The 11476-nt window shown below is 40.6% G+C and overlaps 1 protein-coding gene across 1 annotated transcript; it reads left to right on the forward strand.

Annotated features, from left to right (window-relative positions):
• Positions 1–1429: 1429 nt before the first annotated feature.
• EIF4E3 (eukaryotic translation initiation factor 4E family member 3) lies at positions 1430–11248 on the forward strand (the record flags this gene model as incomplete). The annotated part of the gene is made up of 6 exons (XM_009869021.1): positions 1430–1502; positions 4001–4095; positions 6045–6105; positions 9226–9292; positions 10536–10691; positions 11202–11248. Coding segments are annotated over 6 exons (499 nt in total), but the record flags the coding sequence as incomplete, so codon positions are not given.
• Positions 11249–11476: the final 228 nt, after the last annotated feature.

Raw genomic sequence — 11476 nt, forward strand, 5'->3', positions numbered from 1 at the left:
GAAAGTTATAAAATCATAGAATTATTTAGTTGGAAAAGACCTTTAAGATGATGGAGTGCAGTCGGTGCTGTGTGTGTCTGAAGGGAGCAGCTTGGGATGAGAAACGGGAATAACCAATATGAGGGGCAGATGGAGAAGCTAAACTGTGCCTGGTGTACACCAGTGTAACCCCGCGGTCTGGCTATGAAACCATCCCAAGGACCTCTTGGCTTTGTGGGAAGTGCTGCTGGTAGGCATATCTTGAAGAAATGGATGCTGCTGGTGGAAGAGCTGCCTTCATCATAGTATCATAGAATGGTTTGGGTTGGAAGGGACCCCAAAAGATCACCTGGTTCCAGCCCCACCACTGTGGGTAGGGACATCTCCTGATAGACCAGGTTGGTCAAAGCCTTGTCCAGCCTGGCCTTGAACACTTTCCAGGGAGGGGGCTGCCACAGCCTCTCCGGGCACCCTGTCCGAGTGTCTCACCACTCTCGTAGTAAAGAACTTCCTAACGCTGATCTAGATCTACCCTGCTCTAGTTTAAAACTGTTGCCCGTTGTCCTGTCACCACATGTCCTTATAAAGAGCCTCTCCCCAGCTTTCCTTCAGCCCCCTTTGGGTACTGGCAGCCCGCTATAAAGTCTCCCCGGAGCTTTCTCTTCTCCCGGCTGAACAACCCCAACTCCTTCAGCCTGCCTTTGTAGGCGAGGAGCTTCAGCCCCTTGAGCGGCTTTGTGGCATCCTCTGGAGCTGCTCCAACAGCTCCGTGTCCTTGCGCTGGGGTCTCCAGAGGTGGATGCAGGACTCGCTCCAGGTGGGAGGTTTCCTTCGTGCGCTGGTGCTCACCGTCCCAGGAGGAGCGACCTGGCTGCTGGGGCTTGTTCTCCTCCTCACCCGCACTCCATCCTCTCGGGGATAGCGAGGAGGTTGTTTCGGGGGTGCCCGCAGCCCCCCACAGCCTGTGCGCCTCTGCCACCTAGTGGCATCTGCTCCGGCTGCTTAGATGTAGTTCGTTCTGTAACCTCCGTGCCTGTGCTTTGCTTTTTTTTAAAAGTATGAAACCCTGAGAGGATCTTCAAACGCTCCAAGGGGGGTTCTGGGTGGTATTAACCGCAGTTAGAGAGAAGTCTGGGGTCCCACTGGAACTGCAGATACAGCTGAAGGGTGTGGGGTGGCTGTTGGAAGGAGAGCTGTTAGGCTTGGTTTAGCGCTCCCACCTGTTTAATCAAACTATCTTACAAAATCCATAGTGAATCTTAATTTATTCAGAAGTATAACAGCACTGGAATTCCTGTCTCTAAATGATTCACAATAATTGGAACTGGAGTTTACTATGTAACTTGGACTATTTCATCTTCACACTCATGTGATTCACTTTCCCCATCTGTGTCTCTTCTCTCACCTTGGTAGAATAAATATTTTTCTTAATCTCTACTTTGTTTACAAGGTCGCTTCCTGGTACGACAGCGGCTGAATGTGCATCAAATTTGAAGAAGATTTACACAGTACAGACAGTGCAGGTAAGGTGTCTGGCTTTGCAGTAGTCGTTGCTACACACATTAGTAATATAACTTCAGACCTGAAATTTCATTTTTCCTCATACAAATGAGTCATACTTGTAACTTTGCTTACCTGTGGTATGAAACCTGAGTGTTATTGGTTGTGTGGTGTGGCTTGGTCGTTATTTGGATTATGTTTGTCTTTCCAGACCAGAAAAGGAGAAAGTATCTTGGATCGATCAGGCAAGCTCTCTTCTCTTCAACTTTCCTGAGTTTCCACTTATGCCTCCATTGTTTTTTTTATACTTGAAGTATTTTAAATATTTTTCCTGCCTTTTCTCTTCTCTTTTTAATGCAGAAAATCATTACAAAAAGACTACAAATTACAGCTTGTGGGTTATTTTCTTGAGCATGAATTTTTTTTTTTAAAGAAAATAAATCTAGCAAGCTGACGTGAATTAAAGCACTTTTAAAACACGCAATACTTGCAGAAATCACAAGTTCTGCTTGCCTGTGTCATCTGCCAGTGCCAAGCAGTGGGCATCTCTTGCAATTAAAATTACATTTCTGCTTTATTGCCACACTTAGTGTGAAAATTTAGTGAATTGGTGTTTTTGTCACCTTAATGCTAAGCTGACTCTGTCACTAAATCTGTGAAATTCTAAGGTAATGCCAAAACCTTCTCTTTGAAGGAGCCCAGCCCTTCTACTGAAGTTTTAAATAAAACGTTCTCATTAATGTCTGTACAACTTGTTACATTACACGATATGTTTCTTCCCAGCTAATTGACCTAAGAAATTAATTGCCTTTTGAAGTTTCCTGGAGACAAGGTTGTTAGTGAGAGTACTTTGGCATAAACCAGGGAAGTGTTCTTCAGACCCTTGGGAGAGGTTTCGTCTCGCCTGTCCGTGTCAGCAGAACATCCCCATTGGTCAGGCAGTGAAGTGACACTGAAGTTAAAGTTGGTGACAGAAGTGGGTTTGTTTTGAAATGGGCTGCAATGGTTCTTGCTGAAAGACAGGCAGCTTAAGACTGTGGACTGCCGTACAACTATCTGGTGCTATCTGTTTTCCCACTCTGAATATAGCCTTCATTGTTTAAATTATTAGGCTTTATTGGCTGAAAAACTTGAGGTTTTCTGCTCATCAGTTTGGGGTTTAAAATACAAAAAACTCCTTCAGGTCCTCTGGGAAGACTCATGATCCAAATGAGGTTATGGGAAAATAGCAGCATGGCCCATAAGGTGTCTGACTGTGCTGTCATGTGTAAAATATGGTCTTTCTTGGCAAAGCAAATCCAAAATCTTCACTGATTTCGTCACTGTCCTTCATTGGCAGTAGCTAATCAATGAGGAACGCCAGCCTGCACTGCTTGAAGGGTGTTTGAAAACCAAAACTTTCCAAACTGAATCCCTGGTTCAGGACATAAGAGCTCTTGAATCTTTCCATGGTCGTCTGCTGGCACAGCTCTGCTCCTTCTACTTCAGTAGCTTTAGAGTATGGGCACCCAACCATGCAAGAGTAAGATGAGTGATGAAACGGGTGGTTCATACCAATTTTTTAGATATTTTTAGTAGTCTGCCATCTCTTGTGACTGGCTCATGGTGATGGCTGGTAGGTAGAATTGTTAAGGGCCACAGAATTTTATCACATAATGTTGCAATCTTTGTTTCTAAAGTTGTGCTAATGATGAAGTATTAGATGAGTTGTATTAATGCTTAATATTGCATCACTGCGTGTTGATGCAACCTAAGTCTTAAAATCCTTTCTTATTCCCAACTGTTGGATAAAGAAGAAAGGGGATTGAGATCTTCTCAGTCATCCCTCCCTGTTGCTCACCATGGCTTTTTAGGTGCCTTTTATCCACCCCAAACATGCAGGACAGCTTCTGCTTTTGCCAGCAGAAATGCTGGGAAGTTACCCAGTGGTTCCTGGGAACCCACATCTTTTAATTTCTCCCTCGTTCCTGTGTTAATGTGTGCATCTCAAGCTCTTTCTCTCTGGCTGAAACGTTTCACTGTGATCTAGACAAAGTAGTTGGATTGCCAGTTAGGTTTTTAGTTCAACAGAATTATTGTTTGTGGTGGTTTGGTAGCTCAAGAAAATAATAATGAAGTTTTAGACTAGTCATAAGTGAAATAAGATGGATAGTTCATGTAAGTATATATTTAATATGCTGAGGAAGTTCTATGGACTGGTTTGTTCTGACGTATTTGGTGTAACTCTCATTTTGATTGCTCTTTTTTCCCCCTCTATTCCTAAGCACTTTGATTATAAAGTAATCCACAGTTCAAGTGCTTTCCTTCTTTCTACCTCCACCTTATGCAGAAATAGCTTCAAAAAAAAAAACAAAAGTGAAAATGCAGCAAGTTCTTTTCAGAGTATTTTATTATAACGCAGAAGGTGCCAGTTCTCTAGGAGCAGGATATGTAATCATTCTGAAGAAAAAGAACAAGGAAGTGTATCTGCATGAAACTTATTCTCTTGTGTCAATGCAACTGGTATTTTTTTCTTTTTAAGGATTTCTGGAGTGTCTACAACAACATTCCTCCTGTGACAAATTTGCCTCTGAGGTGTAGCTACCATTTAATGCGGGGAGAGAGGCGGCCGCTTTGGTATGTGTTTTATCACCAGGCATTTCTGATGGGTGGTGAAAAAAATCCTGAAATGGTGGAAGAAGGCAGGTGTGGGTCAGGAGCATCTTCTTTCTGTTGCCTGTGAATTCCTAAACTCAAGAGACCAGTGAAAGAAATACCCTTAGGATCTTGTTAATTTTAAAAGTGTCTTCTACTATGGAGCCTTTTTGAAAAACACAGATAGTAATTTAATTGTCCACCTCTGAATATAAACATAAGAAATTAAATTATGAAATAAAAGCTAAGAAGTCAAAATATGACTGAATTTAAGAATGCACAGAATGTCACTTGTATTTGAATTATTTTTAACTTGCAAATGTTTTTCTTTCCACTGAAGCTGGCATAATAACGATGCAAACGATGGATGATTTTTCACTATTCTTCACCTGTATGTTTAATATGCATATAAATGCACACATGCCTCGGATTAAAACTAATTTGAGGCATTACGAAGTAATTCATTGCTGTAAATTCCTACTTGGTTGTAGGATGGCAATGGAATAATGCATAAATAATTGATGTTTTCCTTTAGAGACTTTTTGCATACCTTCTTCCTAGAGTGGTTCCATTGCATTTTAGTGAGCCTAAGCATGTTCTGAAGAGTTTTGATCTTTTTGGCATCATTTGCAGGTTGAGATTGAATTGGAGTTCTTTAATTTGATCATAGTATGTCTGATTGCGTAGTGACTTCCCACAGGAGACTTCTATCCTCACCTACTGAACAACTACATAATTTTCCCAAGTGAAATGCATCTGGAAGGCTACGTTACTTTTCCAAAAATACTGTAACTGGTTGAGATAGCTAAACTGGGTTTGAAAAAATGTTGGTGTGTAAATCAACTGGGCCCTTCTGTGCAGGTCTTGATATCTTTGTAAGCACGAGCAAGAATGTTTTGAGGTTTGTTTGTTGTTGTGTTTTTTATATTTTCAGTTTTGAGTCAGTGACTATTAGAGGTGTGGAGTACAAATACCTCTTCTAAAAATGATACATCTGTTTTAGGACTGTCAAAGCAATTTTATATTTTAGGAAAGGTATTGCAAGAGATTGATCTCCTCAGTAACCCACTCGCTTTTCAGTAATTACTGCCACAAAGCTTTTCTCAGATTACAGTTGCAGTATACTAGCATTGTTTTTTAGGAAGAAAACCAAATTATGAGGTAAGAATTGAGGACTGCAGGTTTCTGAGGATGCCCTTCTCAAGTTTTTCCTTTCCCAAGCATTTGTCTGTATTGACCCTCGGGAATCCCTACAGGTTTGATACTAGGCTTAGATATTTCCAAGATGAATTTTAGGTTATTCCTTAAACTTCACTGTTAGAGATTTAACAGAAAACTAGAACCTTAATTTAAAATCTTATAAAAAGAATTGTGACAGAATAAACTTGAAGCTGACAGATTTGTACGTTGTGCCTTTGTCATTATGAGGCAGTTTAATGGTTATGTCTGCCATGACCTTGGGCAGCTTCAGCCTTTCTTTTAATAAGGGCAATTAATTTCCAGCTGTCACGAAACTGAAATGAAGTACACTCATGTTCTTTTGTTAAACTGGATAAACTTGAGAGTAATAAGCTGCTTCTGTGAAAATATGCCAGAGTTTTTTCCAAAATAAAAGGTTACCATAGTAAAAGATAAAATTGCTTTGTGGCTTGTTCCCATATGGTGCAGGCACTTCGGAGATGGTCTGTAGTCAGGGAAAATATAGGTATTTTCCAACACACAAAACTTAGGAAAGGGATTAGGTGTTGAGAGATACGCCTCATACAAACAATGAAAGAATTGTCTCTGATGTCAGAAGTCACAGCTTGAGTCATGTTACCTGGAGTTAGTAACTGCATTTCAGATGGGGTTTTCCTGGGAAAATCAAACCTCAAACATAGGCTTATCTAGATGTGGATATGAATATTTACTTTATTGATCTATTCTTCCAGGGAAGAGGAAAGCAATGCCAAAGGAGGTATATGGAAAATGAAGGTCCCTAAAGAAAGTACGGTATGTAATATTGACTCTTTACTTAGGCATTATTTAGTAAGGTGGTTTCTTGAAGCTCTGTCTGATAAAACTGCTGTCAAGCTTTTTAGTTCTGACATCACCCAACACAACAACCAAACCCTATTCTAATGTCTAATCCTTTTTCTTTTAAGACAATGAGCAAAAGTTTCTGTTTGATAACTCTTGTCGGTATATTACCAAGCAAATGAAAGCTGTGGTGTTATCTCCATGTCCATGTGGAAACACCGTGTTCTATAATCACCTTTGTTCTCGAGACTTTGCTTACAGGCACGCAAAAAAAAAACACACCAAAAATATTTTCCTGATAGTAGTATATGCTAAATTATAGCCAGAACCTCAGTAATGCTCCTCAAAAATCCACACACACAGTCCAGCACAACTTCCAGAGTTTCACTGAAACGCTCCTAAACTCTTTGCAAACTCCGTAGGACCACTTCTGCCTGGCACTGCTTGTTTGCACCCGTGATTTGTGCCGTGACTTTCTGCAGCCTAATGTGGACCAAGGTGTTGTTTCCACCAATAATTAATCCCATCTCATGGTTTGCTCAATAGCTCACAAGAAAAAAAGATGTTTATAATTTGAGTGTATAGTCAGGAGCGGTTTTGGGGGGTAAAGAGTGCGATCATCCGTTTTAGCAACGGTGAGTTGTTGGATTACGTTGTGTACGTCTGATGAAGCTGTAGTGCTGCTCAGTATTTTTGCCTTGGTTTTTATTTTCCCTTTTGTTTTAAAATGTGAAAGATGAAATCCGTTCAGGCATGTCGTTGCTCTAGCCCTGCTGAAACAACTGAATTTCTCTTTGTGCCCCTAATCAAACGCATGTGAGTATGTGAGTAGCTTCTGCTGTGAACTGTCACGGTGAGGAGATCTGACCTCCTCGCATGTGGTGTTCATGCGTGTAAGTGTGTTCTGGGTCAGGCCTATTAAACATGAAAAGCAAAGTGTCAGAAAAATGTGGCAGCCTTACAGAAGGCACTAAATGCTGAAAGATGGTGCTTGAATTTTCAGCCAAAAGTTAATCGATTATTGCCGGTGGGGTTTTTTTCCCTGTATGTGAGTTGCAGCTTTCCTCCCCTGCAGTCCCAAGGGATCACAAAAGACTGAAATTTTCCTTTTCCTCTTACGATCCAAGGCGTGAAGGTTGTCAGAAGTGACAAGTGATTTGGGGAGCTTGCATTACCAGGTGGTGAATTTGGGGACTTCAGAAGCCTGGCTTTTCAGAGGCTGAATGATGGCCTCTTTTTTGCTTTGAGGATACTTTCTGATCTCTCAAACTACGTGCCACATGTCTCAGGTCACTTCTAAAAGGTTTAATTGAAGGTGAACTATGTTCAGGTTTTTGTGCCTCTGTAAATAGCATAAATAATACCTTTATGCCTGTTTCTCATCTCTTTGGCATCATTCTTCATCACATGCACACACAGCTTCTCCTTAGCTGAGATGAACCATCTCATACAGACTTAACTCAAAAGATGTGCTGTAGCAGCTCTTGGTGAGGGTGTGGAGGGAGGAAAATGTAGGGGTGTTTTTTCCTCAAGATACCAGTCTTTTTTTAGGTGATGAGTGCAAGATACTGACACTTCAATGATGCTGTATGTGTACAGCGGTGTATATGTATACCAATTTTTTTTCTTATCTCTTTTTTAGTATGAAACTAATACTTTTTAGATCCTGCAACTGGATGAAGTGCTTCCTACCCTTGAGACTGTTAGGACAGCTCACAGCAGGGAGCCCTGTGCCCGGGAATGGGAGCGTGTGTGATCAGTCCTGTTCGTCTCGGAGCTGTTCCACCGGCAGGCAAAAAGGCACCGTGGCAGAGGCTGTCACGATGATGCCTCGGGAGCCATCACGTCAGACGGGCTTTCCCATGGCACAGCTTTATATGATGCTTTGGATTAGATCATAATGAGCCACAGAAATCCTTTGTGTTCTAGCAGATGGCTTAGGAGCACTTGTAAACCGCCATTAAAGCAGTTTATTAGTTTGTCGTCTTTGTGGCTGCTTGCTTTTTGTTTTAACCTGTGCATTCGATAAGTTGTGGTTTTTTTATAGTACTAAAGCTCAAGCTAACTTCATACAGCAGAAATGGTGTTGCTTAAAAGTATCATACAATAGTTTGGGTTGGAAGGTCATCTAGTCCAATGCGCTGCAGTGAGCAGGGACATCTTCAACTAGGTCAGGTTGCTCAGAGCCCTGGCCAACCTGACCCCGGATGACACCACCACCTCTCTGAGCAACCTGTGCCAGTGTTTCACTATCCTTATTGTAAAAAAAAAAAAATTCTTCCTTACATCTAGGGTGAATCTGCCCTCTCATAATTTAAAACCATTACCCCTCGTCCATGGTGATATAGACAGATGTTCACCTTGATGTGTTCTTTCATTAAATACATAAAATATTGTGTCTCTGTAAAACTGCATCTTGGAGCATTACATTGGTCCAGACACACTGGAAGTTTTTTTGTGGGATTTGTCTTAGGTGATAGCAAGTGTCAAAAGCAAAAAAACAATGTAATTTGTCAAACAGCAAAAGAAAAGTGCCAGATAGCTTTTCCCCTGTTTTAATTCTCTAGGGAGCGTTTGAGTTTATTGAAAGATGGACTTATTTCATAGTCAAGGCAAATTCAAGACCATGTTTAAATATAAATCAAGTTAGTTTACTGGTAGGGTTTTCAGTTACTTTTCTTGAAGTGGTTAGTAATTCTCTTCCGTGGAAACAAACGGACAGAAGTAGAGCCTTATGGCCTTTTATCATGGGCAATTCCTGAGAGAAATCTTCTTTCAGGCTTTACATTAACTAATGCGTTTAGAATGAGTCGTGGAGACAGAGTGAAGGTAACCTTATTGTTAAATATTTAAAATATTTATTAGAACAGTTCTGTGTAACTGTGTGTTTTCAGGGTCTAAATTCTTGCTCCAATTGGATTGAGGAAATTAATTATATAAATCAGCATGTATTTACAACAAACACTCTTTTTTTTTTCCGTTTAATCAATGTCAGAAAGAGAATGCACCAAAAAAAATCAGTGAACAAACTTAATTTTTAAATTTAAAAATAATAATGCAAATCTAATTTTTTTTCTTTCTTTCTCTCCTTAGGCTGCAGTTTGGAAAGAGCTCCTGTTAGCAACTATTGGAGAGCAGTTTACAGATTGTTGTGCAGCAGGTAATGTAAAAATGATTCAGGCTAGCATGACCAGTTGGGTTTGAATACAGAACACAGAAATGCTGCTCAAAATGGAATATGGGGCTGGGAGTCATCTTCACCACTGTTGTGATTAAGAGGAGGACTAAGAACAGGACTCGAGCTCAACATCTTGCATCCCTTGGAAGGCTTTCTAGTTATTAAATATCTGTTAGGCAGCATATGAATGTTAATATTGATTCTGCAGTACCAGGACTCTGGAAACCCAAATGACACTTCTGAACTAGATTTGTTTGTACTGTCACTGTTGGAAGCAGCTCGATTAGATGGATGCCCCCCTCTTAGCCCTCGCAGTCCCTTTTGGTTCTCCTGGCAGGGCCATATCACAATCCTGGCTCTCCAGAATCCCAGGTTAACACTCTAGCCAGGGGCAATATTTTCATTATAGCTTAAAAGTACTGCTTAGGTCAAAGTGATCTCTAGTGTAATTGAGTTTATATAGATATTTAAAAAAATACTTCACTGGTTTACTGGAAAACAGGCATTAATCATGCAGAAGCTCCCATGTTGCAAGGTTGCACGTTTTGTGTGGGAGAGCAGTGCTGGAGGCAGCCGCTGCGGCACAGCCTCAGCCTGACCTCTCAGCAAAGCTGCACCTGAGAATTTCGCACCAAAAAGAGCTTCTTTGGCAAAGCTTGGAGTTACCAACACTGGCAGCAGCATGACTGGGGCTTTTTTCTTTTTTTTTTTCTTTTCTCTTTTTTTTCCCTTCTTCCTTCCGTGTTGCTGCCTTGACAACATGTAAAGGAAAAAGAGAAAAAAGTCTGGAAAAGTTGGTGTCTGATCTCCACCAGATACTGTTCCTGAGGTTTTAGTTGTTTCACCCTCACTCCCCCACTTCTGCTTATAGGTGTTACCATAGGAGAATTATCACTAGTAGGTTATATTGCTAACCTTAATGGAGTCTTGTGATTCTCTCTTAATCGAGAATAAGAGTGCGAATAGAAAGATGAATAGTCTCATGGCACTTTATTAAAACCACTATGAGGTAATATTTCCAATAGTTTCTATAAATACTGTGTTTGTTTCTTTCTGGTAACTATTTTGTCTGGTTTGAACATCAGTATTCTCCTCACTGGAGATTGCTTTTTGTAATTTCTTCAGTTTGTTCATCTTTTGGGCACCGTTTCATAATACGTAAGTATCAAATTAGACATGTCTCGCTTTTAAATCATTCCTTAGTGATGCTTCCTCTTCTGTGCAGATGATGAAGTAATCGGGGTAAGCGTCAGTGTTCGTGACCGCGAAGATGTTGTGCAAGTCTGGAACCTGAATGCCTCCTCAGCAAGTGAAGCAAAAGTTTTAGACAAGATACATAAACTTCTGCCACACACAGCCTTTAAAGTGGTGTTTTATAAATGTGAGTATTTTTAATGTTAACGGCCACAAGAAACAAGATGCTGGTAGGGTATTTCTGTGGGAGTGTCCTGCCTGATTCATCATTAACCGTTTGGAAATGTAACATCCCTCGTTGCATTACAGTTACGGCCCTTCAGTGTAAAAGCTGGCTGCCACTGAGAAACAAGAGATATTTTCACGTTAATTTTAGAACATGTTTGGTTTCATGTTCAGTATGCCTGATTCATAAATTGAGTGAGACAAGTCTCTTGGTAACTCTCAAGACTATATGCTGTTCAATTTAAGTATTCATTTAAAGGAAACACGTACAATCTGGATTTTATGGGATGTCTTACGCTTAGGATCTCTTATTTTCAGGTGTAACTGTATTATCAGAATAGTGGGTTTCCACAGATCACTTATCGGCATATCGTGTCTTCGTTGACTGCTTTATACGTTGTCTTCTCTCTTGTAGTCTTTTCAACTCCTTGACAGAATTAACATGTTCTTTTTTTCCTTCTCTCTTCCTCAGCACACAGAGAGCATCATGCTTTTGAAGGCCGACGGGGAAAACATTAAGAGCAGCTCGTTCATTGGTGTTTGGTGTTTTGAGGTGGCCAGGACAAGGAGGGTGGCTGGAAGCCCTACAGAAGCACTGCACATGTTGGCCCGTTTTGAATTTCTAACGGATCAAACTGGGAAAATGAGGAAAAAGAGCTGCCTTGACCACTAAGCATGCAATTCATTGCTTCTAGTTTGGGGTTTCTTTTTATTATTATTCTTTGTTTCTTAAAAAAAATACTTTGT

The sequence above is a fragment of the Apaloderma vittatum genome, unplaced genomic scaffold (assembly GCF_000703405.1).
Source record: "Apaloderma vittatum isolate BGI_N311 unplaced genomic scaffold, ASM70340v1 scaffold3510, whole genome shotgun sequence".
Taxonomy (NCBI): Eukaryota; Metazoa; Chordata; class Aves; order Trogoniformes; family Trogonidae; genus Apaloderma; species Apaloderma vittatum.